This window comes from Mytilus californianus, unplaced genomic scaffold (genome assembly GCF_021869535.1).
Source record: "Mytilus californianus isolate M0D057914Y unplaced genomic scaffold, xbMytCali1.0.p SCAF_2, whole genome shotgun sequence".
Taxonomy (NCBI): domain Eukaryota; kingdom Metazoa; phylum Mollusca; class Bivalvia; order Mytilida; family Mytilidae; genus Mytilus; species Mytilus californianus.
The window spans coordinates 120,951,740-120,976,306 of NW_026262668.1; the positions used below are offsets into that span (position 1 = coordinate 120,951,740).

At 31.6% G+C, this 24,567-nt stretch overlaps 3 protein-coding genes and 1 long non-coding RNA gene across 11 annotated transcripts in view; 1 reads left to right on the forward strand and 3 right to left on the reverse strand.

Annotated features, from left to right (window-relative positions):
* LOC127728681 (serine/threonine-protein kinase 11-interacting protein-like) overlaps positions 1-903 on the reverse strand; it is a 480,863-nt gene extending 479,960 nt beyond the window's left edge. For 4 of the 6 annotated variants that reach the window (XR_007994314.1, XR_007994315.1, XR_007994312.1 and 1 more), the window contains exon 1: positions 488-903. Coding sequence is in view for 2 of the 6 variants with exons in the window: in XM_052236288.1 (XP_052092248.1) it covers positions 488-545 (58 nt within the window). In the remaining 4 variants the exon portion in view is untranslated. The remainder of the gene's footprint in view (positions 1-487) is intronic. The other 2 variants (XM_052236288.1, XM_052236287.1) reach the window with 1 other exon arrangement.
* A 2,041-nt stretch (positions 904-2,944) lies between these two features.
* On the forward strand, positions 2,945-14,170 carry LOC127728727 (uncharacterized). Its single transcript, XM_052236379.1, has 3 exons — positions 2,945-3,061; positions 5,642-5,803; positions 12,649-14,170. The coding sequence occupies exons 1-3, from the start codon at positions 3,037-3,039 to the stop codon at positions 12,858-12,860; spliced, it is 399 nt and encodes a 132-aa protein (XP_052092339.1). The 5' UTR covers positions 2,945-3,036; the 3' UTR covers positions 12,861-14,170.
* Positions 6,010-7,131, reverse strand: LOC127728734 (uncharacterized). 2 transcript variants are annotated; one of them, XR_007994337.1, is made up of 4 exons: positions 6,723-7,131; positions 6,440-6,683; positions 6,323-6,361; positions 6,010-6,166 (listed from the first exon to the last, which is right to left on the reverse strand). It is a non-coding gene; the product is annotated as an uncharacterized LOC127728734 (long non-coding RNA). The 2 variants fall into 2 exon arrangements; XR_007994338.1 differs by lacking the exons at positions 6,010-6,166; positions 6,323-6,361 and having other exon boundaries at positions 6,371-6,478; positions 6,557-6,683.
* A 5,105-nt stretch (positions 14,171-19,275) lies between the features above and the next one.
* The window catches only part of LOC127728685 (transmembrane protein 245-like), a 53,842-nt gene continuing 48,550 nt past the window's right edge, over positions 19,276-24,567 (reverse strand). For both annotated transcript variants that reach the window (XM_052236296.1, XM_052236295.1), the window contains one exon: positions 19,276-22,778. In XM_052236296.1, coding sequence (XP_052092256.1) covers positions 22,756-22,778 — 23 coding nt within the window. In that variant the 3' untranslated portion in view covers positions 19,276-22,755. The remainder of the gene's footprint in view (positions 22,779-24,567) is intronic.

Genomic DNA, 24,567 nt, shown 5'->3' on the forward strand with positions numbered 1-24,567 from the left:
GGAAAGTATTTTTAATTAAGTCTGTCCAAGAGTTGCCTTGAAACACAAATGTCCAAGGTTTGAGAAATTAATGGACAATGTGATTTATTAATAAGAATCTTGCTCTCCAGTTACATTTGGGGCTCAACTTAAACATGATAAAAAAATCCATGTTGGTTAGTGAGGATTTCTAGAAACGGTTTGTGTTGTGAGGGTCATAGTGGTATGATGACTCTAGAGGTTGGGGAAGTGTGACGGGATTGCTTCTCTTTAGTAGCAGATACTTAGCCAGTCATAAGCAGCTTAGCAAGGAAAGTACTTTTTTAGCTCATTAGGTTAGTGTGCCAACTAGAAACACAGAGGTCCAGGGGAGACGATGTGATTTTCTAATAAGAATCCAGCTCTTCTGTACAATTATATGTTTTGTAAAATAAAATTTATTTAATCAATCTAATAGAACTTCATCAACTAATGTAAGTATAGAAACAAAAATAATAAACACCATTACCATTTTTTCTGAGAAGTAAAGCCAGTTGATTGACTAACTCATATGCTTTCCCTTGCATCTCTTCAGGGGAAATACATGCACATTTGATCTCGAGTTTAATCCTGCGTAATATGGAGAATTGTGTATATGTAGATATAACTCAGGAAATGTACATTTGTCAGTTTGTCTACAGTGTAACCGCAACGACAACTTAATATCCTGTCAGGTGGTTATTCTTCTAGTTAACTCTGGTACTATTATGTTTTTGTAATTTAAAATAAGTTTTTTGTTGAATAAAATGATTGAGTGTGATATGTAGATGTATAGCTATTTAAATATCCAGCTTCTGAGGGCATGTGACAGCTGAGTTTTGCATTTATTTTGAAGCGTTTTTCGATTCTGATTTTTGTGGATCTCTTCGATGTTTTAAAAAACCTTTTCAGCGGTCTCACTAATTAGCGACAACAAGAATTTTAGCGACAAGAAGCGTCAACAAGCGACAAGAAGCGACAACAAGAATTATTTTAGCGACAAGAAGCGACAAGAAACTATTTAGCGACAAGAAAACATATTTTTTTTAATTAAAATTAATTATTGCAATAAATATTAAAAGAATATGCAAAAGAAAATAATTTTAGCGACAAGAAAGTTAAAATTGATAGAAAAAAATGAAACATTATTTACATAATATTTTATCATCTATTATGTATAACAGCCAGTATTACGTTTAATTATTGTATTATGAGATTACTTTTCCTTGTGTTTTAGAACATATTATTTATCTTATAATTTGTTTTTTAAAACTCTTTTCGTGCAATATATATTAAGCTCGCAAAATGAATTATTTGTGCATCATTGTCCTGAAAATATTGACACAAATTGTGAAATACAAAGAACTGAAATCAAACAAGAGGAAAAGAAAATTGCCTCAGTGCTTGATACAACAATAAGTGATACCTTGCTTAGTTATAGCAATCTTGTGATTGGTTCAGATGAGGAAAAGGCTTTAGTAAAAGCTATCAAAGACAGTTTTCCAACATCTGAACTCACATTGTGCACAAGGCACTTGAGTGAAAATGTTACAAGGCATTTGAGAACAAAGGTTGGCGTAAATGACAAGAACGCAAAACAAATTTTATCAGACTTATTTGGGGATAACGGTCTGATAGAAGCAGATACGACGGTAGATTTTTCCACTGAGGTTACTGATATTGAAAGAAAATATGAAGACCTCGTTGGTCCATATCTTACGCAAAAAGTTATTCCTACTATAAGGGATTACGTGTACAATGCTCGAAAAACAGAGTCGAGAATTCCATTGCAATGGAAAAACAATAATTGTGAATCAATCAATCACATCTTGAAACTAAATCAAGATTGGAAGCCTGAGAAACTTCCAGAGTTAATTAATAAAATTCACAAAGAAATAAAGTTGCAAGAAAGTCTTGTCAATGGCGCACTTTATGGACATGGAGACTTTGAGCTAAGCTCCTCAGTAAGCCATTTTCAATGCACAAAAGCTCTATGGCAGATTAATGATCGGAGAAAGAAAAGGCTTTTGCATTGCAAAAATTCTTGACTCATGGGAGAAAGTTAAACGCAATCCCAGAGTCCACCACTTCAACAGATGGTGGGCTGACAATCCCCAAAACAAGTGCATGTGCACGTAAACCTTGCCAACGGAAACGTATTAAAAATGCTAAAACTACAACTTCAAAAAGGGCAAAAATACAGTGAACCTTAGTGGTAAAAATCTACGGCTTATCAAAATGGGACCACCATGTACAAAATGTATAAATATTATGTTAGATAGGAATGTACATATTACTATATAATGACTAAAAATAATTAAAAAAAAAAAAAAAAAAATTATATGGACCCCAAGGTAGAACCACGTCCTCGTCGTTGGGTCTGGAAACACGCTTAAATAATAAAGATGGCTGAGAGTTCTACAAATAAAGCATCGAATTGACATAACAAGAGTACACTTAGAGCATAGTATTAAGCAAATGAATCAAAATATTATATTCCATTATGCCCGCTCCATATATATCTCCATTCGTTTATTCATACTTTGACTTTGATGAAAACAGATACATACATTATCTTATACATATTCTTCATATTTAAAAATTAAAAAAAGAAGCTCAATCTCTTTCTTCTTCACAAATGTTTAATTTCTTCATCTACCAATATACTAATATAAACTTCACAATCTCTTTCTTCCTCACAAATCACGGTTTCATTTCTTCGTCTATCTATATAATAAAACATTTTAATTAGACATATCTGCTCGTATATTTAAAAAAAAACATTAAATACAAATTTCTTTATATCTAATAAAAAAAAATGTTTTCTTGTCGCTAAATAGTCTTCTTGTCGCTTCTTGTCGCTAAAATAATTCTTGTTGTCGCTTCTTGTCGCTTGTTGACGCTTGTTGTCGCTTCTTGACGCTTGTTGTCGCTAATTAGTGAGACCCCTTTTCAGGGTCAAGGTCATTTCGTATTTTGTTGATGATTTCGTAATCACAGTCTCATTTTGTCAAAAAAAACTATATAGTGGATACAGAGATGGCGGACAATAACACGAAGCCAGGTAATTACAATTTACAATGAAAAGCAGATTTAAAACTTTCATGAGGTATAATGTGGGCTGAAAAGTTTATTTTAGCCTATGACTATGTTTATAATACACAGTGTGTTAATATTATAACATATTTTAACAATTCAAACACATTAAAACTTATACATTAAAAAGGAATGCATACAAGCTAACACATATGATTAAAGGTGAATATTGATACAGGTTTAGGATACATCATTTTTCTGTAACACTGACTAATGATACAACTCAAACTGTCTCTAGAGTCAGCTTGAACTATCTATAATACACCTTATCGCTATTTGTCCGGCATAACTGGACATCACAAAGGTTCCTGTAAAATTTTGATGTCACAACAGAAAATAACTGACGCCACAATGGAAAAGTGATTGTTGTATGACGTCAATAGTTCAATCGGCGCAGATTCTCGGATCAAGTGGCGCAGATTTTCAAATAGCGATAAGGTGTATAACCAGTGATAATATTTAGGTTCATGTGGACCATTTGGCTAAAATGGTTGCATTTTCACCTCAAATTTACTCTCAGCACAGACAAACCTGTGTATCTGGTAAAGTTTTAAGGCAAAATTAAAGCATGCCCTAGATAAATAAAATTCAAATTTAGTTTATGTTTTAGAAAATTAAAAACTTAACAGGATTTTGCAGTGCACTTTTTGTTATTTCTCCAGAAGGTGCCAAAATAAACTAAGTTAGGAAAGAGGTTTGAGAACTTTCCCACAGCTAATAATTAAAGTGAACTGTATTGATTGACATGGACAATAGATACCTGACAATAATTGGTGATTTAAACTGTGTATCTAAGTGGACCATATCAAGTGAAACTCAACTGTTTGTTAATTTTTTCATCTTCTACAGGGACAAAAAAAAGTGCACTGCACAATCCAGTTAAGTTTAAAAATTTTAAGTACAATGCATTAGAATTTTATTTATCTAGAGCATGCTTTGCCTTGAAACTTTTCCAGATGCACAGGTTTGCCTGTACTCCGTGTAAATTTTGAGGTGAAAACGCAGTCATTTCAGTCAAAGGGTCCACATGAACCTGAAAGGAGAAGGTCCGATAAGGACTGATTTTGGCCTAATATTCGAGGTACATCTGATGAAAGAGTTTTTTGAAATTTTTTAAACACTCAAGTGTCTTCTTCAGTCGATTCAATTAGTTAATGTTAAAGATTTGAACTGATTTGTTCATTAAATTTAAAATATATGAAAAATCTGTCAAATATTTCAATTTGATAGCTGTCATGGCACAAATAATGAATATTTAATATTCATATAAATGGCCTCATTTTTATACAACGGCAAAGTGGTCGTATATTGGTATGACGTTGGCGTCGTCGTCGTTGTCGGAAGACACATTGGTTTTCACACAATAACTTTAGTTTAAGTGAATGGATCATCTCTATGAAATTTTACCATAAGGTCCAATTCCACAAAAGGAAGTTGGGATTGATTTTATGGATTATGGTACCAACAGATAAGGAATAAGGGGCCAAAAAAGGGCCCAAATAAGCATTTTTCTAGTTCCCACAAGTTATTGTCTGGAAACTAGAAAAATGCTTATTTGACTTGTGGAACGGTGTATGAATCTCTCTGAAATTATAGCACAAGTTTCCATACCACAAAGGGATGGTTAGGATTGACTTTGGGGGTTATGGCTCAAACCGTTTAGGAATTAGGGGCAAAAAAGGGGGAAAAACAAGGGTTTCCTGGTTAATGTACAATTTAAAAGCAGTGTAAGGGAGGTAATCCAAATGCATTTAAAGTATTAAAAAAAAGAATTTGGATTACCTCCCTTACATTGCTTTTAAATAATTGGATATAAAGATGTTGTATTGTCTTGAGGTGATTAGCTGTCAATTAATTTTTAGAAGTTACTATTAAAGGAATATTAATTTTAGCCATGCTTATGTATGTCATTTTCTATTTCAAGACTTTTATGATGTATTTAAATTGGTAATTATGGTTGTAAAGAATGTAAACTCCATTGGAAATTTGAATTGAGATTATGACCATATCTTGAGGGAAAGAATTTATTTTTTTGGAAAAAAAGGGGGGGGGGGGGGGGGTGGCAATTTTTTCTCATTTCAGATTTCAGAAATTAAAAAGAAATTTTTTTTTGGCAAAATAAAGGGGGGGGGGGGTCAATAAGCAACAGCATGGTGTATTGCACAAAAGCAAAAAATTGAATATAAATTCAAATCATATAACCAATTCTAAGTTCTTTGACTACAGTTATTCTGTGTCAGAAACCTATTATGTGTCAAATATTTAATTACAAACCAAAATCAGACCTGTATCAAGTGCGAATATTGTGTCCATTTTTGCCACTGTTCAGGGTTGGACCTCTGCGGTCTTATCCAGCTGCGCTCAGCGAAGCATTTTATTCCCTTTAAGACCATAGTTCAAATGAGAACTGAATTATATATTAACTGACCTCAATTTTTAAAGTCAGAATACTAACTGATTGCATTTCATCAGTTCCCCTAGCTATTCTCATGCTGAGTTGGCATAACATGATTATATGTAAACAACAAAATATATTGCTCCATTTTAGAACCCAGGTATGAACCAGTTTATCTTGATCGCCCACCTATAGAGCAATGGATGGCTGAAGAACGTGAAAACGCTTGGCTGGAATATCAGGAAGCAAAGAAAGAGTTTCCTGAGTTGACCAAGCCAAAAAGTAGACCAATTGAGTTTATGGTTCCTTATGTAGGTAAGATCTTTGTATGTTGAGTTTATGGTTCCTTATGTAGGTAAGATCTTTGTATGTTGAGTTTATGGTTCCTTATGTAGGTAAGATCTTTGTATGTTGAGTTAATGGTTCCCTATGTAGGTAAGATCTTTGTATGTTGAGTTTATGGTTCCTTATGTAGGTAAGATCTTTGTATGTTGAGTTAATGGTTCCTTATGTAGGTAAGATCTTTGTATGTTGAGTTAATGATTTTTTATGTAGGTAAGATCTATGAGATGAACATTGATTTGGAAGTACCTTATTTACCTGGCTTCTAAATAGACTGGTGGATAATGAGAATGTTACCTGGTTTCTAAATAGACTGGTGGATAATGAGAATGTTACCTGGCTTCTAAATAGACTGGTGGATAATGAGAATGTTACCTGGTTTCTAAATAGACTGGTGGATAATGAAAATGATACCTGGCTTCTAAATAGACTGGTGGATAATGAGAATGTTACCTGGTTTCTAAATAGACTGGTGGATAATGCGAATGTTACCTGGTTTCTAAATAGACTGGTGGATAATGAGAATGTTACCTGGTTTCTAAATACACTAGTGGATAATGCGAATGTTACCTGGTTTCTTAATAGACTGGTGGATAATGAGAATATTACCTGGTTTCTAAATAGACTGGTGGATAATGAGAATATTACCTGGCTTCTAATTAGACTGGTGGATAATGAGAATGTTACCTGGCTTCTAAATAGGCTGGTGGATAATGAGAATATTACCTGGCTTCTAAATAGACTGGTGGATAATGAGAATGTTACCTGGTTTCTAAATAGACTGGTTTGATAATGAGAATGTTACCTGGCTTCTACATACATGAAATAGACTGGTGGATAATGAGAATATTACCTGGCTTCTAAATAGGCTGGTGGATAATGAGAATGTTACCTGGTTTCTAAATAGACTGGTGGATAATGAGAATATTACCTGGCTTCTACATACATGAAATAGACTGGTGGATAATGAGAATATTACCTGGTTTCTAAATAGACTGGTGGATAATGAGAATGTTACCTGGTTTCTAAATAGACTGGTGGATAATGAGAATGTTACCTGGTTTCTAAATAGACTGGTGGATAATGAGAATATTACCTGGTTTCTAAATAGACTGGTGGATAATGAGAATGTTACCTGGTTTCTAAATAGACTGGTGGATAATGAGAATGTTACCTGGTTTCTAAATAGACTGGTGGATAATGAGAATGTTACATGGCTTCTAAATAGACAGGTGGATAATGAGAATGCAAAATCAGTGGAAAAGGCTATTTATAAATTTCTTTCTGTGATTTTTATAAAGAAAAAGATGTTAGACATGTTAGAGAAGGTTAACATCAACAATACAGTAACCGTTACCGAACAATCCATAAGACATCTTGTTTACATAGTAACAACCCAAAAGACATCTTGTTTACACAGCATCAGGGTGTTCTTTATTCTTCATCAATAACTGTAACAATAGAAAAGTAATTTTTCTTGTGAGTCAGTTGTTTGTTGACTTTGATTACCATACTGAATCAATTACTGGTGAAATCCATGTTTTTGTATGCCTAGCTTCTGGCATTCCTAGATGGTTGTAAAGGGACATATTCCCAATAAGAATTCATTCAAAATCATAGATATAAGAAGATGTGGTATGAGTGCCAATGAGACAACTCTCCATCCAAGTCAAAATTTATAAAAGTAAACCATTATAGGTCAAAGTACGTCTTCAACACGGAGCCTTGGCTCACACCGAACAGCAAGCTATAAAGGGCCCTAAAAATTACTAGTGTAAAACCATTCAAACAGGAAAACCAACGATCTAATCTATATAAATAAAATGCTTTGCTGAGCGCAGTCTGATACGACCGCAGTGGTCGTAACCATGAACAGTCGGGGCAAATTTGGACACAATATTCAAGCTTGATACTATCTGAATTTGGATTGTGATCAAATTTTTGACATAATATAGGTTTCTGACACAAAATAAATGTGGTCAAAGATCTTACAAATCTAATGCGCAATACTGTGCAATTGAAGATTTCTTCTTGAAACTTTTCAAAATTTGAAACTTTGAAAATTTTGAAATAAAAATATGAACCCTTTTAAAAAAAATTGGAAACCCCCCCCCTTCCCCCCAAACTTTTTGAATCCCCTTTTTAGCATTAACCATCAAACTCAATTGCAGTCTTTCCTTTGTAGTATGGAACCTTGTAGTAAAATTTTAGAGAGATCCATACACTTAATCACTAGTTACTGTCTGGAAACTATAGAAAAATGCTTTTTTTAACCATAAAAGTCCATTTAGATACATCATAAAAGTATTAGAATAGAAAATGACATCATAGTCATGGCTAAAATTAAAAAACCTACATCAGCAACTTTTAATAATAATATCTAAAAATAAAATTCCTTCATCAGCATTAAAAGTAACTTCTAAAAATAAATTGACAGCTAGGACTTTGCAACCATAAAAACCCATTTAAATACATCATAAAAATATTAAAATAGAAAATGACATCATAATCATGCCTAAAAATAAAATTAAAACACTTTCATCAGCAACATTAAAAAAAGTAATATCTAAAAATAAAATTCCTTCACATACATAATCATGGCTAAAATTAAATAATTTTTAAAATAGAAAATGACATCATAATCATGTCTAAAATTAAAAAGCCTCCATCAGCAACATTAAAAAGTAATATCTAAAAATAAAATTCCTTTACATACATAATCATGGCTATAATTAAATTACCTTTATTAAACATTTTTTAAATAGTAACTTCTGAAAATAAATTGACAGCTAATCACCTAAAGACAATACATTTCTTTATGAATAATTTACAAGCAGTATAAGGGAGGTAATTTGACAATATGTGTTTGAATTACCTCCCTTACACTGCTTTAAAATTATGTTTTGTACTTAAGTAATTGTCCATTAACCTGGAAACCCTTGTTTTCCCCCCTTTTTTGCCCCTAATTCCTGAACAGTTTGAGCCATAACCCCCCAAAGCAAATTCTTACCATCCCTTTGTGGTGTGGTAACTTGTGGTATAATTTCAGAGAGATCCATACACCATTTCACAAGTTATTGTCTGGAAACTACAAAAATGCTTATTTTGGCCCCTAATTTCTGAACTGTTAGGACCATAACCCCCAAAATCAATCACAACCTTCCTTTTGTGGTCATAAACCTTATGGTAAAATTTCATAGAAATCCATACACTTAACAAAAGTTATTGTCCGGAAACTAATGTGTCTTCGGACGACGACGACGTGATACCAATATACGACCGCAAAATTTTTGCAGTCGTATTAGAACGAGGAATGCATTAATTTTAAGTTATTAACTTACCCTACCATTCAAGGTTCAAGGTAATCTCATTTCCATGGTTGTTATTTAGTCCTGTCCCCTTTGTAGTGTGGTCCATTGTTTTATTTCCATGGTTGTTATTTAGTCCTGTCCCCTTTGTAGTGTGGTCCATTGTTTTTGAAAGTTTTCAAGTTATTAGGTCAGTTAAAGGGGTGAAAACTAATGGTAAGTCAATTATATATGGTAGACAGTTTTATTATTGTTGGCACATCTCATTTCCATTGAGATTATTTGGCCCTGCTCCGTCAGTCATGGTTCATTGACTGAGCAAATTTTGTATTCTTAACAATATTAAGTAACATGTTAAAGTTTGTGATTAGGTCTGTTGTCAGTTTATTAGGTGTAATACCACCATTGATTTTCCCCTATTAGTCTTTGTTAAATTTGCACTTTTCAAAAAATTGTACAGAATTTATCTTTGTTTCAAATAAAGAAATACTTGGCATGAGTAAAGTTTTATCCTGTCCAGTACTGTAGACAAAATTTCACATAACATTTCATTGCATATAAGAAAATAACCATCACTGGAAGTTAACCAATTAAATTTTCACCTCTTTTTTTATCTGTGTACAAACTTTAGTAACCATGAAACCTCAAGTTTCCGAAATATTCTATAGAAACACCAATTAAAAAGATAATGGTGATTTGAAATACCCAAGATATATGTTTATGACACAGATTTTTTTTACTGCGATGAAATGTAGGATTAATTACCTACAACTGTCAAATTCAAGGGAATATTTTTTTCTACCCTTTTTCGTATGTAACCGGATGCGACGTACTATGATTTGGGGGTATTACACCTTAATAGGAATCACTAATGGTAACTGAATGATATTTGGTAGACAGTTGAATTTGTATCGGCTCATTTCATTTCCATGGAGATTATTTGGTCTCATCCCCTTTGTAGACTACTAGTGGTTCATTGACTTTAAAACTTTTGCATAGTTTACATGTAACATTTGTGACAAGGTCAGTTAAAGGGGAACAACTAATGGTAACTTAATGATATTTGATAGACAGTAGCCGGTAAATGTATTTGCTTTTGCAAATTTCACTTTAATGAAGATTATTGGGCCCTGCCCCCTCAGTCATGGACATTGGTCCTTTGACTGAAAAACTAGTGCATATTTGACATGTTACACGTTGTAGATTTTTATACGACACATTGGTTTTCGCACTCTAACTTTAGTTTAAGTGAATGGATCTCTATGAAATTTTACCACAAGGTTCAATACCACAAAAGGAAGGTTGGGATTGATTTTGGGGGTTATGGTACCAACAGTAAAGGAATTAGGGGCCAAAAATAAGCATTTTTGTAACTTCCAGACATAACTTGTGTGTTAGTGTATGGATCTCTCTGACATTGTACCACAAGGTTCCATATCACAAAAGGAATGCTGGGATTGATTTTGGGGGTAATTGCCTCAAAATTTTAGGAATTAGGGGCAAAAAAAGGGGCAAAAAACAAGCATTTTTCTAGTTTCATGACAATAACTTGTGTGTAAGTGTATGGATCTTTCTGAAATTGTACTGCAAGGTTCCATATCACAAAGGGAAAGCTGGGTTTGAGTTTGGGGGTAATTGCCCTAAACGTTTAGGAATTTGGGGCCAAAAAGGGGCAAAAAAACACATTTTTCTAGTTTCCAGACAATAACTTGTGTTCAAGTGTATGGATCTCTCTGAAATTGTACTGCAAGGTACCATACCACAAAGGGAAGGTGAGGATTAAGTTTGGGGGTGATGAATCATAAGGGGGTTCAAAAAATTTTTTTGGGGGGGGGGGTTTTCTTTTAAAATTTTCCATTTTAAGTTGGTTATTTCTGATTTATATTTAAAAGCAAATAATAATGATATGGTAGGAGATACACACCAAACAGGATGTGTAAATTATTATATAATAAGTATTGTGCAATAGCAAGAAATTTTCAATTGCACAGTATTGCACAATAGCAAGAAATCTTCAATTGCACAGTATTGCGCAATAGCAAGAAATCTTCAATTGCACAGTATTGCGCAATAGTAAGAAATATCCAATAGCACAATATTGCGCAATAGCAAGAAATTGTCAATTGTACAGTATTGCGCAATAGCAAGAAATATTTAATTGCACAGTATTGTGCAAAAGAAGATACTTCGTATAAATTGCTTATTTCTTGACCAATTTCAATGGGGTTTTATTCTTGAATTCTTGGGGTTCTTTAATATGCTGAATCTAACCGTGTATTTAGTTTTTGGATTTTGGGCCCTGTTTTTAAATTGGTCCACATTGAGGTCCAAAGGGTCCAAAATTAAACTTTGTTTGATTTCATCAAAAATTGAATTATTTGGGTTCTTTGATATGCCGAATCTAACCGTGTATTTAGATTTTTAATTTTGGGTCCAGTTTTCAAATTGGTCTACATTAAGGTCCAAAGGGTTCAAAATAAAACTTTTTGTTTGATTTTAACAAAAATTGAATATATGGGGTTCTTTGATATGCTGAATCTAAACATGTATTTAGATTTTTGATTTTTGGCCCAGTTTTCAAGTTGGTCCAAATCGGGGTCCAAAATTAAACTTTGTTTGATTTCAACAAAAATTGAATATATGGGGTTCTTTGATATGCTGAATCTAACCATGTATTTAGATTTTTGATTTTTGGGCCCCGTTATCAACTTTGTCCACATTGAGGTCAAAAGGGTCCAAAATTAAACTTTGTTTGATTTCATCAAAAATTGAATTCTTGGGGTTCTTTGATATGCTGAATCTAACCATGTATTTAGATTTTGGATATTAGACCATAATAGGTGAATGTCCAATTTAAAATTTTTAAGTTCTTAGACCACATTCATTCTGTGTCAGAAACCTATGCTGTGTCAAATATTTAATCACAATCCAAATGCAAAGCTGTATCAAGCTTGAATGTTGTGTCCATACTTGCCCCAACTGTTCAGGGTTCGACCTCTGCGGTCGTATCAAGCTGCGCCCTGCGGAGCATTTTATTATTATATCAGATGAGCAATAAATCAATTATCACCCACACGTTGTTAGGAGAAACTTTTGGAGGAATTTGGGAGTCAAATCCATGATTCAGGGTGTGACACTGCTATACACCGAAATTGGTGGAAAAAGTTCGTGAATCTTCTCTCTCTGTGTAAACTGTAGGGGCAACAATGTCAACATTTGGACTACACCATTGAAATTACACACATGTGAGACATTCTCTCAAAAAAAAATTGCTGATAAAATCAAGTGAGGGGACATGCAGTATCCCTGGATTAGCAACCGTTATATTTTTTTTTCTCTCCAATATTGTATGTTGTGAAGGATTATATTTGATATGTGTATATTCCCCATGAGACCTTATTTGGAAATTAAAAAGTCTTTTTCTTCATCTTATATATTTAGTATGTAATCATGGTAATGCAATCATGGAATATTTCAACATTCCTCAATTTGACTTTTATTTTATTTCAGGACTTCCTGTAGCAGGTTGTTTATTTATATATGCTATGTGGGGACTAAGGAGAAGAAAACTGGACCTTCCTATGTATTTAATTCACACACGTTTAGCTGTTCAAGGAACAATTGTAATGAGTTTTGCTGCTATTGGAATTGGACAGTCAGCTAGACATATTCTAAAGACATACTTTAATATTGGAGATGGAGCAATAAAATGGTCAAAATAAAAAATAAATTGTATTTTTTACCTTTCATCAGTCAGTGGTTTTTTAAGGGTTAAAAGTCAGAAAATTATCAGCTTTGGTCATGACTGATAAAATGTATGGTTTCATTAAAACTTCAATAAGTCATGGCATTTTGACAGGATTAACTGTATGTGATTGACTGATGGAATTATTTTAGGATTATGAAACTCTATATAATCATGGTCGTACAAGTGAAGGCAGTGATGGGAAATATAATTATATTTCATATTCTTAAACTCAACTGATTAACAAATGTAGATAACTCTAAAGATTTATTACAACAATTGTCTACTGATGAATCCTTTTTAAAAAATGTATTCTATGCCTTGCCTGTGATATATATTGTTTAAGTGTCATTTACAAATATCTAGCTTTAAGTTAAATGTACTTATTTGGACAAAAATTTTATATAAACATGGAACCTCTATAAATAGTAGTTCAAGATGGGATGTCATGGTAGACAGATTCATCACACTTCATATACCTTATTTGTTCTTAAGGCAGTTAAGATTATATTATGTAAGTTTTATTCACAACATTTCTCTATTTTATGGATTCTGCTTTTGGTTGCAAAAAGAATAGAATTGGTACTGGAATATCAGACTTGCTAGATTTGTTTAACATACTAGTAATCTGCTTGTTGACAGTTTTGTTGACAAGAGAAAGTTTTACCAACTGCTATTTCAGAAAACTCAGCAATTAATTGAATAATTTCTATTCATGCAAAAAAAAAGTGAATGAGAACAGATCACACTATTTGTAACAATCACATTATTATTCTATAAGTGTATAAGTGCATATTTAAATGAAGATTTGCATTTCAGTCAGTCTTTGACATTTCACAATGATAAACACACTCATTGATTTCCAAAGTTTTTGCTTATGACACATCAAATATTTAAATAAGGCCATCTAAATATTTAACTGGAGAATTTTGTTGTCATTACCGTCTAAAATGCATGATTTTTGGAATCTATAGTATATCTGTGTTTCATAGAGCTTAGTGTTTATCTTGCCCATTAATTGTAATTTTTCAGTCTTTAAAATACAATGTGAAAGATGTCATAAATGTCTGTCAAATTTTGGAAGAACAAAAACAAACAGTAACTGATTTTACAAAGCCACTGTAACTTTACTGAGCAACTACTACAAAAAAGTTAATAAAAATCATATATATTTTTGTGGTAAGTTATTTAATGTATGTAAATAATTTTTTAAAAATGTAGAGATGAATATTGTTGAATATTTTATAAAATGTGTTACTTTTAAACTATGAATAAATATACAATTTGTTTACAGATTTATCTTTAACTTATTAAAAAAATACTGTAAGAAATCAGGGAAGTCCATTCACTATAGGTTGCTGTTTCTGTGAACCTCAAAAGATACATTTGCACTATTAAAAAACATTGATAGTAGTGTATGGTTGCAATAGGTAATCCTATTGAGACATATGATCACTGAAAAAATCAAATACAGGAAAGATGTAGGTTAAATAAACTGAATTAATCTTTATACAACAGCAAAAATTTTGCAGTCGTATAATGGTACATGTATGACCTTGTCGTCTTCTGAAGACATTTGGTTTCCAGACAATAACCGAGTATAAGTGTATGGATCTCTATGAAATTGTACCACAAGGTTCCATACCATAAAAGGAAGGTTGGGATTGATTTTGGGGATTATTGTCCTAACTGTTTAGGAATTAGTGGCCAAAAAGCGGCAAACAACAAGCATTTTTCTTGTTTCAGGACAAAAACTTGTGTATGAATGTATGGATCTCTATGAAATTGTACCACAAGGTTCCATACCTCAAAAGGAAGGATGGAATTGATTTTGGGGGTTATAGCCCAAACAGTTTAGGAATTGGTGGGCAAAAAAACTAGGATTTTATGGTTTCTGGACAATAACTCAAGTATAAAACTATGGATCTCTATGAAATTATACCACAAGGTTCCATACAAAAAAAAGAAGATTGGGATTATTTTTGGGGGTTATGGCCCCAACCGTTTAGGTAAAAGGGGCCAAAAACAATACTTTTCTTACACTTTATATAAATTGCTTATATTATTGACCAATTTCAATGGGGTTTTATTCAAAATTTTGATTTCTTGTGGTTCTTTAATATGATGAATCTAACTGTGTATTTACATTTTGCATTTTTGTCCTAGTTTTTATACGACCACAAAAAATTCGTATATTGGTATGACGTTGGCGTTGTCGTCGTCGTCCGAAGACACATTGGTTTTCGCACTCTAACTTTAGTTAAAGTGAATTGATCTCTTTGAAATTTTACCATAAGGTTGAATACCACAAAAGGAAGGTTGGGATTGATTTTGGGGGTTATGGTACCAACAGTTAAGGAATTAGGGGCCAAAAATAAGCATTTTCTAGTTTCCAGACAATAACTGTGGAATGGTGTATGGATCTCTCTGAAATTATACTACAAGTTTCCATACCACAAAGGGATGGTTAGGATTTGCTTTGGGGGTTATGGCTCAAACCGTTTAGGAATAAGGGGCAAAAAAGGGGGAAAAACAAGGTTGTCCTGGTTAATGGACAAATACTGTAGTACAAAACATAATTTAAAGCAGTGTAAGGGAGATAAATCAAATAAATCATTGTAATTACCTCCCTTACACTGCTTTTAAATTATGTATAAAGTAATGGTTAATGAACAATTAAGATAATTAAAACAGTGTAAGGGAGGTAATCCAAATACAACGTTTTGGTTACTTCCCTTACACTGCTTTTAAATTATGTTTAAAGAAATGCATATTTATAAAGGAAGACCAGTAAAAATATCTGCAAATGTTGCATCTTTTTTTTTTACAAAAAAATCCATATGGAAGATTTGACACTATATTTTAAATTCTATTATAAAATAGATTAAGTTAGCACTATGGTAAATTTGAATTGAAATTATGACCATATCTTGAAGGAAAGAGTTTTTTTGGGGAAAAAAGGGGGGGGGGGGGGTTGGGTAAAAAGAAATTGTGGGGGGTCAATTTTTTCTCATTTCAGATTTCAGAAATTAAAAAGAATTATTCTTCAAATATTATGTTTTATTCAAATTTCAAATATTGAAAAATTTCAAGAAGTAATCTTTAATTGCACAGTATGGTGCATTAGATTTGTAAAATCTGTGACCACATTTATTTATTTGTTATGCCGAATCTAACCGTGTATTTAGATTTTTAATTTTGGGTCCAGTTTTCAAATTGGTCTACATTAAGGTCCAAAGGGTCCAAAATTAAACTTTGTTTGATTTTAACAAAAATTGAATATATGGGGTTCTTTGATATGCTGAATCTAAACATGTATTTAGATTTTTGATTTTTTGCCCAGTTTTCAAGTTGGTCCTAATTGGGGTCCAAAATTAAACTTTGTTTGATTTCAACAAAAATTGAATATATGGGGTTCTTTGATATGCTGAATCTAACCATGTATTTAGATTTTTTATTTGTTGGCCCCGCTATCAAATTGGTTCATATTGAGGTCAAAAGGGTAAAAAATTAAACTTTGTTTGATTTCATCAAAAATTGAATTATTGGGGTTAATTGATATGCCAAATCTAACCGTGTTTTTAGATTTTTAATTTTGGGTCCTGTTTTTTAAATTGGTCTACATTAAGGTCCAAAGGGTCCAAAATTTAAATTAGTTTGATTTTAACAAAAATTGAATTCTTGGGGTTCTTTGATATGCTGAATCTAAACATGTGTTTAGATTTTTCATTATGGGCCCAGTTTTCAAGTTGGTCCAAGTTGGGGTCCATAATTAAACTTTGTTTTAATTTCAACAAAAAAATTACATAATGGGTTCTTTGATATGATGAATCTAACCGTGCATAATTAGATTTTTAACTTTGGGCCCTGTAATCAAATTGGTACACATTGAGGTTCAAAGGCTCCTAAAATTAATTACTGGGGTTCTTTGACATGCTGAATCTAACCATGTATTTAGATTTTGGATATGTGACCATAATAGGTAAATGTCTTATTTAAATTTTTTGAGTTCTTGGACCACATTCATTCTGTGTGAGGAACCTCTGCTATGTCAAATATTTAATCACAATCAAAATTCAGAGCTGTATTGCACAATTAATAGAAATTGTAAGAAGATTCATAGTTTAAAATAGATACAGCATCAAATTCAAATTTTAGAGAAGAAATAAAGTTACATATAGATTGAAATTTACTGTTCATTATTTCATATTTTGAAAAATAACTAAAGGTATGTTTATAGATTTTTTAAAGACATATAATAAATGATGAATGATATTTTGTAAAGTGTTTTATTCGATTTTTTCGGTTAACTTTTGAATTTGTAGCTTTTTTATTCTGTTTAAAATAATTTTCGGAATGCTATAATTTTTTATATATATATTTTTTTTATGATGCAAACCCCTTTAAGATCTTAGCTAATAATGTCTATTAATAAATAAATAAATTAAATTCTTGATGTACTTGGATATGCTGAATCTAACTGTGTATTTAGATTTTGGATATCTTGGACCATAATAGGTAAAAGTCCAATTTCAAATTTTTCAGTTCTTAGACCACATTCATTCTGTGTCAGAAACCTCTGCTGTGTCAAATAATTAATGAATCAACAGTACATGTACTACCTAAAAAACTTACCTTAATTACAAAACTTAATGTCAATCATGAAAATGAAGTAAAAGTCAAATGAACTGTAAGACAGACATGTATAACTTACTTACACCAAATAGTTGACCTATTACTTATTGGTAAGAAACCGACCTTATTACAATAACGTGACATTGATCAATGAACTATATAAATCCTGTCAGAAAGACATACACACTTTGCACTTGCTATATTGACCCAACCTTAATAAGTTATAAATGATAGCTGAGAAAATGACCTAATCACAAAACATTAACAATAAAATTAATGTGGTCAGATGTACCCCACCAGTAGGACATGTGTACATCAAAATCAATCTATCTTTTAAGACATATTTAACCAATTACTTAACGTATCAGATAAACTTACCTCATCTTAAATACTTGACACTGATCATTGAATGATGAAAATGCAGACAAGTTTACCTACAATTATTCTATACACCAAAAATACTTATTCTATTACTTATAATGGAGAAACTGACAAAATCACATTAACCAATGAAAATGAGGTCAGGGTTAGATATTGGGGTATATAGCAATGAGACAGCGACCTAACAAATAAGTCATGGTCTGGTGACCCTAGGTCTGTCTGAAGGGCATAAGTACCTTTTAATGATTCTTAATACCAAATATAGTTGACCTATTACACATAATAATTGAATAAAAGATCAAATATTTAAATAGCCAGGTTGCGTAAAATCATCTTTCTTTAACTATGGAAATGCTCAATACTGAACATTTGAATAATTGAAAGATGAAATGTAAAAATTCCTCAAGCAGGTCCATAACAGCAGATGCACAACTTCAACAATCTTCCAATTAAGTTTCAGGGATCTAGGTTGAACTGAAGATGATAAATTAGGTACCCTCTTTTCCTCAAAAGCATCCCCCTCCCCCTCATCACACACTGTTTTTATCATTACTAACATTTATTTTGTTTTTGATAAATTAAAACGTAACTAAGTGTATATTGCTAAACATTTATAAAAACTCCTGGTCCTACATCCTGTTGGTATTATGTACTTATATTTTGGCATTGCACAAGGGGGGTTGAGCACTCACAAACATGTATGACCCCACCACATTCTTATGCACCTGCCCCAAGTCAAGAGTCTGTAAATCAGTGCTTATTTTTGGTTGCTGTCTGTTTTTCATTTATTGTTTTGTCATAAATCAGGCTGCTCGTTTTTTTGTTTTTGTTTGAATTGTTGAACATTTTGTCATGTCAGGGCCTTTTATAGCTGACTACACGGTATGGATTTTGTCATGTCAGGGCCTTTTATAGCTGACTACACGGTATGGATTTTGCTTTTTGTTGAAGGCTCTACAGTGACCTTTCACAACTTAAATCTGCTACATTAGATACGTTTGAAAGTTTTCTCATTGGCAACCATACTACATCGCCTTATTCTTATATGGGAGAGGATACAAAAGTCTACAATAGTAAGAATACTCATTTCAAATTAATAGTAGATGTACATGTCTTATATCAAAACATGATAACTTCTCAATGGAATTAAATAATTATGACAAGAAGAACTTTTCAATAAGATGAGTTGTTACTTTGGCTTAGTTGGTTTTACATAATCTTAAGATGGCATAGTCAACTGAAAAAAATTATGACAGTTTGTTTTTGTATGAGGTACTGACCAAGTCACCAAGTGATATCCCTCTAATTCCGATAACTAAAAATGTCTAAACATGCTCTCACAGCTGGGATTACAGAAGATTAAATATACAAACATCTCTTTTATTGAGTCTTTATTAAAATTGTAAAAATAAATAAAAGGCAAATAAAATATAAATAACAAGTAATATATATGATGCTTAAAATAATCATACCAATCCAAGCATAGTAATAGTAAAACATTTTATGTAATATGAAAAACATATTTAAAGTCGAAGTCGATAGCTCCTTTAATTTCCAGGATAGATTTTTTTCTTACATTTTAATTACATATTAAAAGTTGAAGTCGATAGCTCCTTCATTTTCCAGGATTGATTTTTTTCTTACATTTTAATGAAAGATAAAAGTAAATATACTAAAAATTCAATTATAGACACTTTACCTTGTTTTGAGAAATTTTGGTTAATTTAATTATTTCATTGAGATTATGTTAGGTAAAATTTTTGGGTGAATAACTTATCGAAAGAAATTGATCATTTTCAGTAACCCCATCATTCAAATCAATTACTTTCAGGTAAAATAAAGTACCTGTTTTTGTTTTCTTTCCATTTTTTAAATTAATGTAAAATCTTTAAATTTGTAGTAATAACTTTTTTTAATTATCTCCCCTGAATTGAGAAATTGCAAACATTATCTCCCCTGAATTAAGATATTTTTGCAAATGTAAAATCTCTTGGCCAAATCAGAAAAATTCTTTGATTCGAAGTCTATCTGATTTTCAGTCTAAATTTCTATAACACAGTTAGAAGTTTAAAGTAAATGTTTTATTAAGGCAACAATGATTTCTTATTTTGACATTTTTTAAAACATTAACAACTAATGAAATAAGAAATAAATGCCAGTTGCCAACCTTTAACATGTACAATTAGATGTTAACCAATGTCTATCTACCCTAAACATTTAAATAACGTAATCGTTGGAATTTGCTTATAAAAACTTCTTTGTTTAATACTACAACAAACTCACATATATAAACAGGTATGTTTAGGTCATCCATTGTGAATTGGAGAAGGCAGCTCAATAAAAAATTATTAAATTCTTTGCCTCAATATCAATTATTAATTAAAAAAACAATATCATATGTAATGCCCTCTCCGATTGGATGGCATCTGCCATCAATTTTATGATAGACAGTCAGAGTCATACACACATTGTTGTGAAATCTCAAGACTATGTTTCCAAGATATTTAATAATAATATGTTGCATGTTATGATAGGACATCACTGTCAGTTTAAAATTTGATGATAGCAAATCTTTTTGTTTTATTGGTTCAGCTCTGTATTGTAAGTAAAACTACACTTGTGACCATTGTATCCCCAATGTGTGTTCGAACTTCTTTATATTCTGTGTCTTTCCAATCTTTATTTGACAAATTCTATTTCCTAACAAAGCTTTAAGACACAATTAACAGTTGACAAAGCTTAAATACAGTAAGAGGAACTGCAAAAACAGTTTAAAAAAAATTAAAACACTTACAACGCAATGACTGACAACATTTATGAATTGCACATAATAAAGAAAGCACTTTTAGTCTACTGGTAACAACGAGTAACTTAAAATACAATAATTAGTAAATTTAAAAAATAATATTTCCTTCACAATAACAATCTTTTATACCAAATCTTTACAATAAGAAACTGCTTTAGTTAAATCCTAAGTTATTATTATAAGCATTATCCTTATTGTTTCTTTACTTATGTCTATTTTTTATCATTATATGTAACATGCCCTTTATGAACCGATAATTGGTTTAAGTATTTGTATTCATACCACAATCTTTAAAACATGGAGAGGGGGATGCCAAATACCAATATTAGACACATCAATCAGAAACAAAAAACTGAGATAAGTGGTATGAGTTTTTCTTCTTCATCAGCAAGTGTAATCTAGCCACTTGCACTACCTGTTCATTTATTCCAAAAAATTCTGTCTGCGGGAATTTTCTTGATTTTTGTATGCTTTCTCCTTATTAAAATGAAGAACAATATAATATTTCATTGTCCCCTTTGGTGCACAGACTTCCAAAGTCTGCCAAATTTGCACTTTGAATTGAAGAAGGAAAAAAAAAGGAGTTGACCCTACCATTGCTATTTTAATCCGATCTAATTTGTAATCTAACAGACTAATTTTTAAAAATTTTCACATGGGGTTAATTTTGGCATATTCTAAGTGAAATTGCAAAAATAAACCCTCATGTTAATTAGACTTTCAAGAAAAATCCAAATAAGGGACAATAAATTAGTGAAAATAAAACCTTGCAAACAGATTTGGCACAACAAATCGTGAAATTTTAACACAGCAAAAATAAACAAGTTTACAGCAAGAGTAAAAAATGTCACCAAATGAATAAATGTATAAAATATGTACCAATAATTTTCTGATCAAATCACAATTTTTAACACAATTACAATGTTTACCAACGAAGCAATAGAAGAGATGACACGTTTTTATTTAGTAATCAAAACCACATTTTTAACATAACCTATTATCAACATCCTCTCACATGTCATATACTTGTATTGAAAGTTTATGTATTGTTCTTTTTATTACTGAAAAGAAATTGTTTTAGTTTCTGTAAAAATATTTCTGAAACAAATTATTAAACCTAGGTATAAAGCATTCTATGAACTATTTCACCATCAAATAAGCTTGGGAACTTTAATTTAGTTGAGACAACTTTATTTTTCCAATTTAAAAATATCTTTCTTAACATTTAAATTTATACATAAGTAAAAAAATTTCAAATAAACCAAGACCCGTCCACATGAGATATCAATTACCTAGTGAAACGTTTTTGTCATATAATACTATGGACGAAATATTTTTCCTATTATCAATACTGCATGGCAGGTTTATTAGAAGATGTAAATTTTGACATACTACAAAAGCTGAGCGAAAATCATTAAATTTAAAGTCCACATTATTTTATATGGTACCTTCCATGAATGCATATATTATCAGATAAACATGTGATAATAATGTAACAGTACATAAACAATCTGACAAAAACGAAATTGCAAAATTGAACACCTTCAAAATAAACCTTCTCCATTCATGATCTAAATAAAATATTTTAACTCTTATTATTACTTGACTTGACTTTAGTCAATGTTTTGTTACACCAAATGGTGTAAAAATAAGCCTTCTACTGATAAAGGTTCTGTATAAATAAACATTTTCAACATGTCACAGTAGTAATAATCTTGAAAGTTGAACATATCCCAAGACTCAACGTGCCCTTTCATCACAGTTGTCTCCTATTTATCATTATTATACATTATAATGACTACAAGTAATCTTACTACCGGTATATAGTTTATCACATCATAAACTGCATAGGTTATTCATTGTTGCATCATTTCATACAATTAAGCAAAAATATGCCAATTCCACACATAATGATGACTAATAAGACAATACAAATAGCATTTCATGCCATAAACCAACTAAAAACCTAAAACTGAGATCATGAAGCCTAGTAACTCTCCAATATGGCTAACTTGAGTATATTATTCTATTGCACTGAATCATCGCCTGGTCACATCTGTACTGCTAACTGACCTGAAATGATAAATACAGGAATTAACATTGCAGAACTTCACTTTCTATATTACATAACAAACCTTTCAGGCTGTTATATCAAACTTTACAAGGTGCAAACTATAACTGAAAAATGTTTATTAAATTACAGTCTGTTTGTTTTATAACAGATTTGATTAAGTATTAATGTTTGGAAAACTAAATATCATGACTAGAAACAAAATTATTTGTGTCCCTTTCTAAGGTTAATTCCACTAAAATGTTTTAACATGCCCTTGGGCCTATTTCTTTCTTACGACCCATCCCCATACAACAAATGCTCCCAATTGCAGCATTCTAACTTCACAAGTTCCTTTATCGCACAACTTATCCAATTACCTTTTAATTTTTAGTGTATTAAACAATAATAAGTAGAGAAAAGTAACAATGTATAAATTCTAATTTGTTAAAAGGATTCCATATTTATGTTTTATGATGAAAAATTGTTAAATGATTGAATGAGGATCCAATTTGATAACTGTTCAAATTATTCTGTGTGCATTGTACTGAACATGACTTACAATTCACAGACCAACTAAATTATGCTTGAACTAGTTTTAGTTGTTCAACTGATTATGATAAGTGGTGAATAAACACATGCAACTGTACTGTAAATGACATTACAGATTATTTCCACCATGTTTTACCAATGAAAAATAGTTCAGACAATACACATTCAATTTCCACCATTTACCTACATGCAATTTCAATATTTTTTAGCATACAATTCCTATTTAATTAAACACCACACAAGATTTGTAGTTTACTCACCTATACCTGAAAGAAGAAAGTATAATCTAAGAGATTTAAACGGGAAAATTTTTGAGACAAAATCTGAAAAATCGGCTAAAATGGAAGAAGCCTCAGTCAATGTGTTTTAGCAAATGGGTATAATATAGCTAAAGCATAGCAATGGGGGATATAATTGGAGAAAGGGGGAGGTGTGCTAAGGGTCACTTTCGGTTAAAGTTCAATAACTCTGGAATGATATTATACTGAAAACTTTCAAAAACAAATATTGTCTTACTTTCACCAATTCCAACAGTTGTGTAAAGTTTCCAGTATATGATTCTAAGCATACTTAAGTTAAGGTGCAACAGGGATCTCCATGGATGAAAATTATGATGGAGGAACTCTCACCAGGACAAAACCCCACGTGCCGTCATCGAAAATATTTCATTCCTACATTTCATTGTTAGGAACCTAATGAATAGACTGATATATTTTATTCGACAGTGCAAGACCCTCATGTGTAGTCAAGGTTGTTTAACACCCCCTTGTAGTAGCAGTAGTTTATTTTATTCATTTCATTGTAGATTAACCAATATTTTCATTAATTGTCATTTGTAACAATTCCAATGTCAAGCCTGCATGGCTCCTCTTAGTCAAGGATAACCACAAATCAGCTGTCCTGTTAGCCTAGTTAACGTCAATGTTTTTTCCTATCAGAAGGTTCCCAGAGTGATTTCTTGCTATTTTGTTAGGACTTAAAAATGGGGACCGTTTTTCTCACTGTCAAACCTCGCCATACATGCCGAGAAGTGTTGAATTAAATTCAGAATCGATGATTTGCAGCATCAACAACAAGAAGTTTCGTACCCATTTTTGTATAACGTTGAAAACAGATTTGTGGAGGCAAAAGTTTGAGACTGAAACGGTTTTAATGACTTAAAAATGGAAATTTCACAGTAATAGACCTTTCTATTCTGAATTTAAACCGGATGTAATAATTTGATTGTAAACTACGAAATGAGCTCGGAATTACGATACT

What these genes read in the sequence shown, in the direction of transcription:
- LOC127728727 (XM_052236379.1), top strand. Translation starts at nt 3,037, where the DNA reads ATGGCGGACAATAACACGAAGCCAG. An exon ending in GGACAATAACACGAAGCCAG is followed by an intron (nt 3,062 to 5,641) that starts GTAATTACAATT and finishes GCTCCATTTTAG; the next exon opens with AACCCAGGTATGAACCAGTT. An exon ending in GTTTATGGTTCCTTATGTAG is followed by an intron (nt 5,804 to 12,648) that starts GTAAGATCTTTG and finishes ATTTTATTTCAG; the next exon opens with GACTTCCTGTAGCAGGTTGT.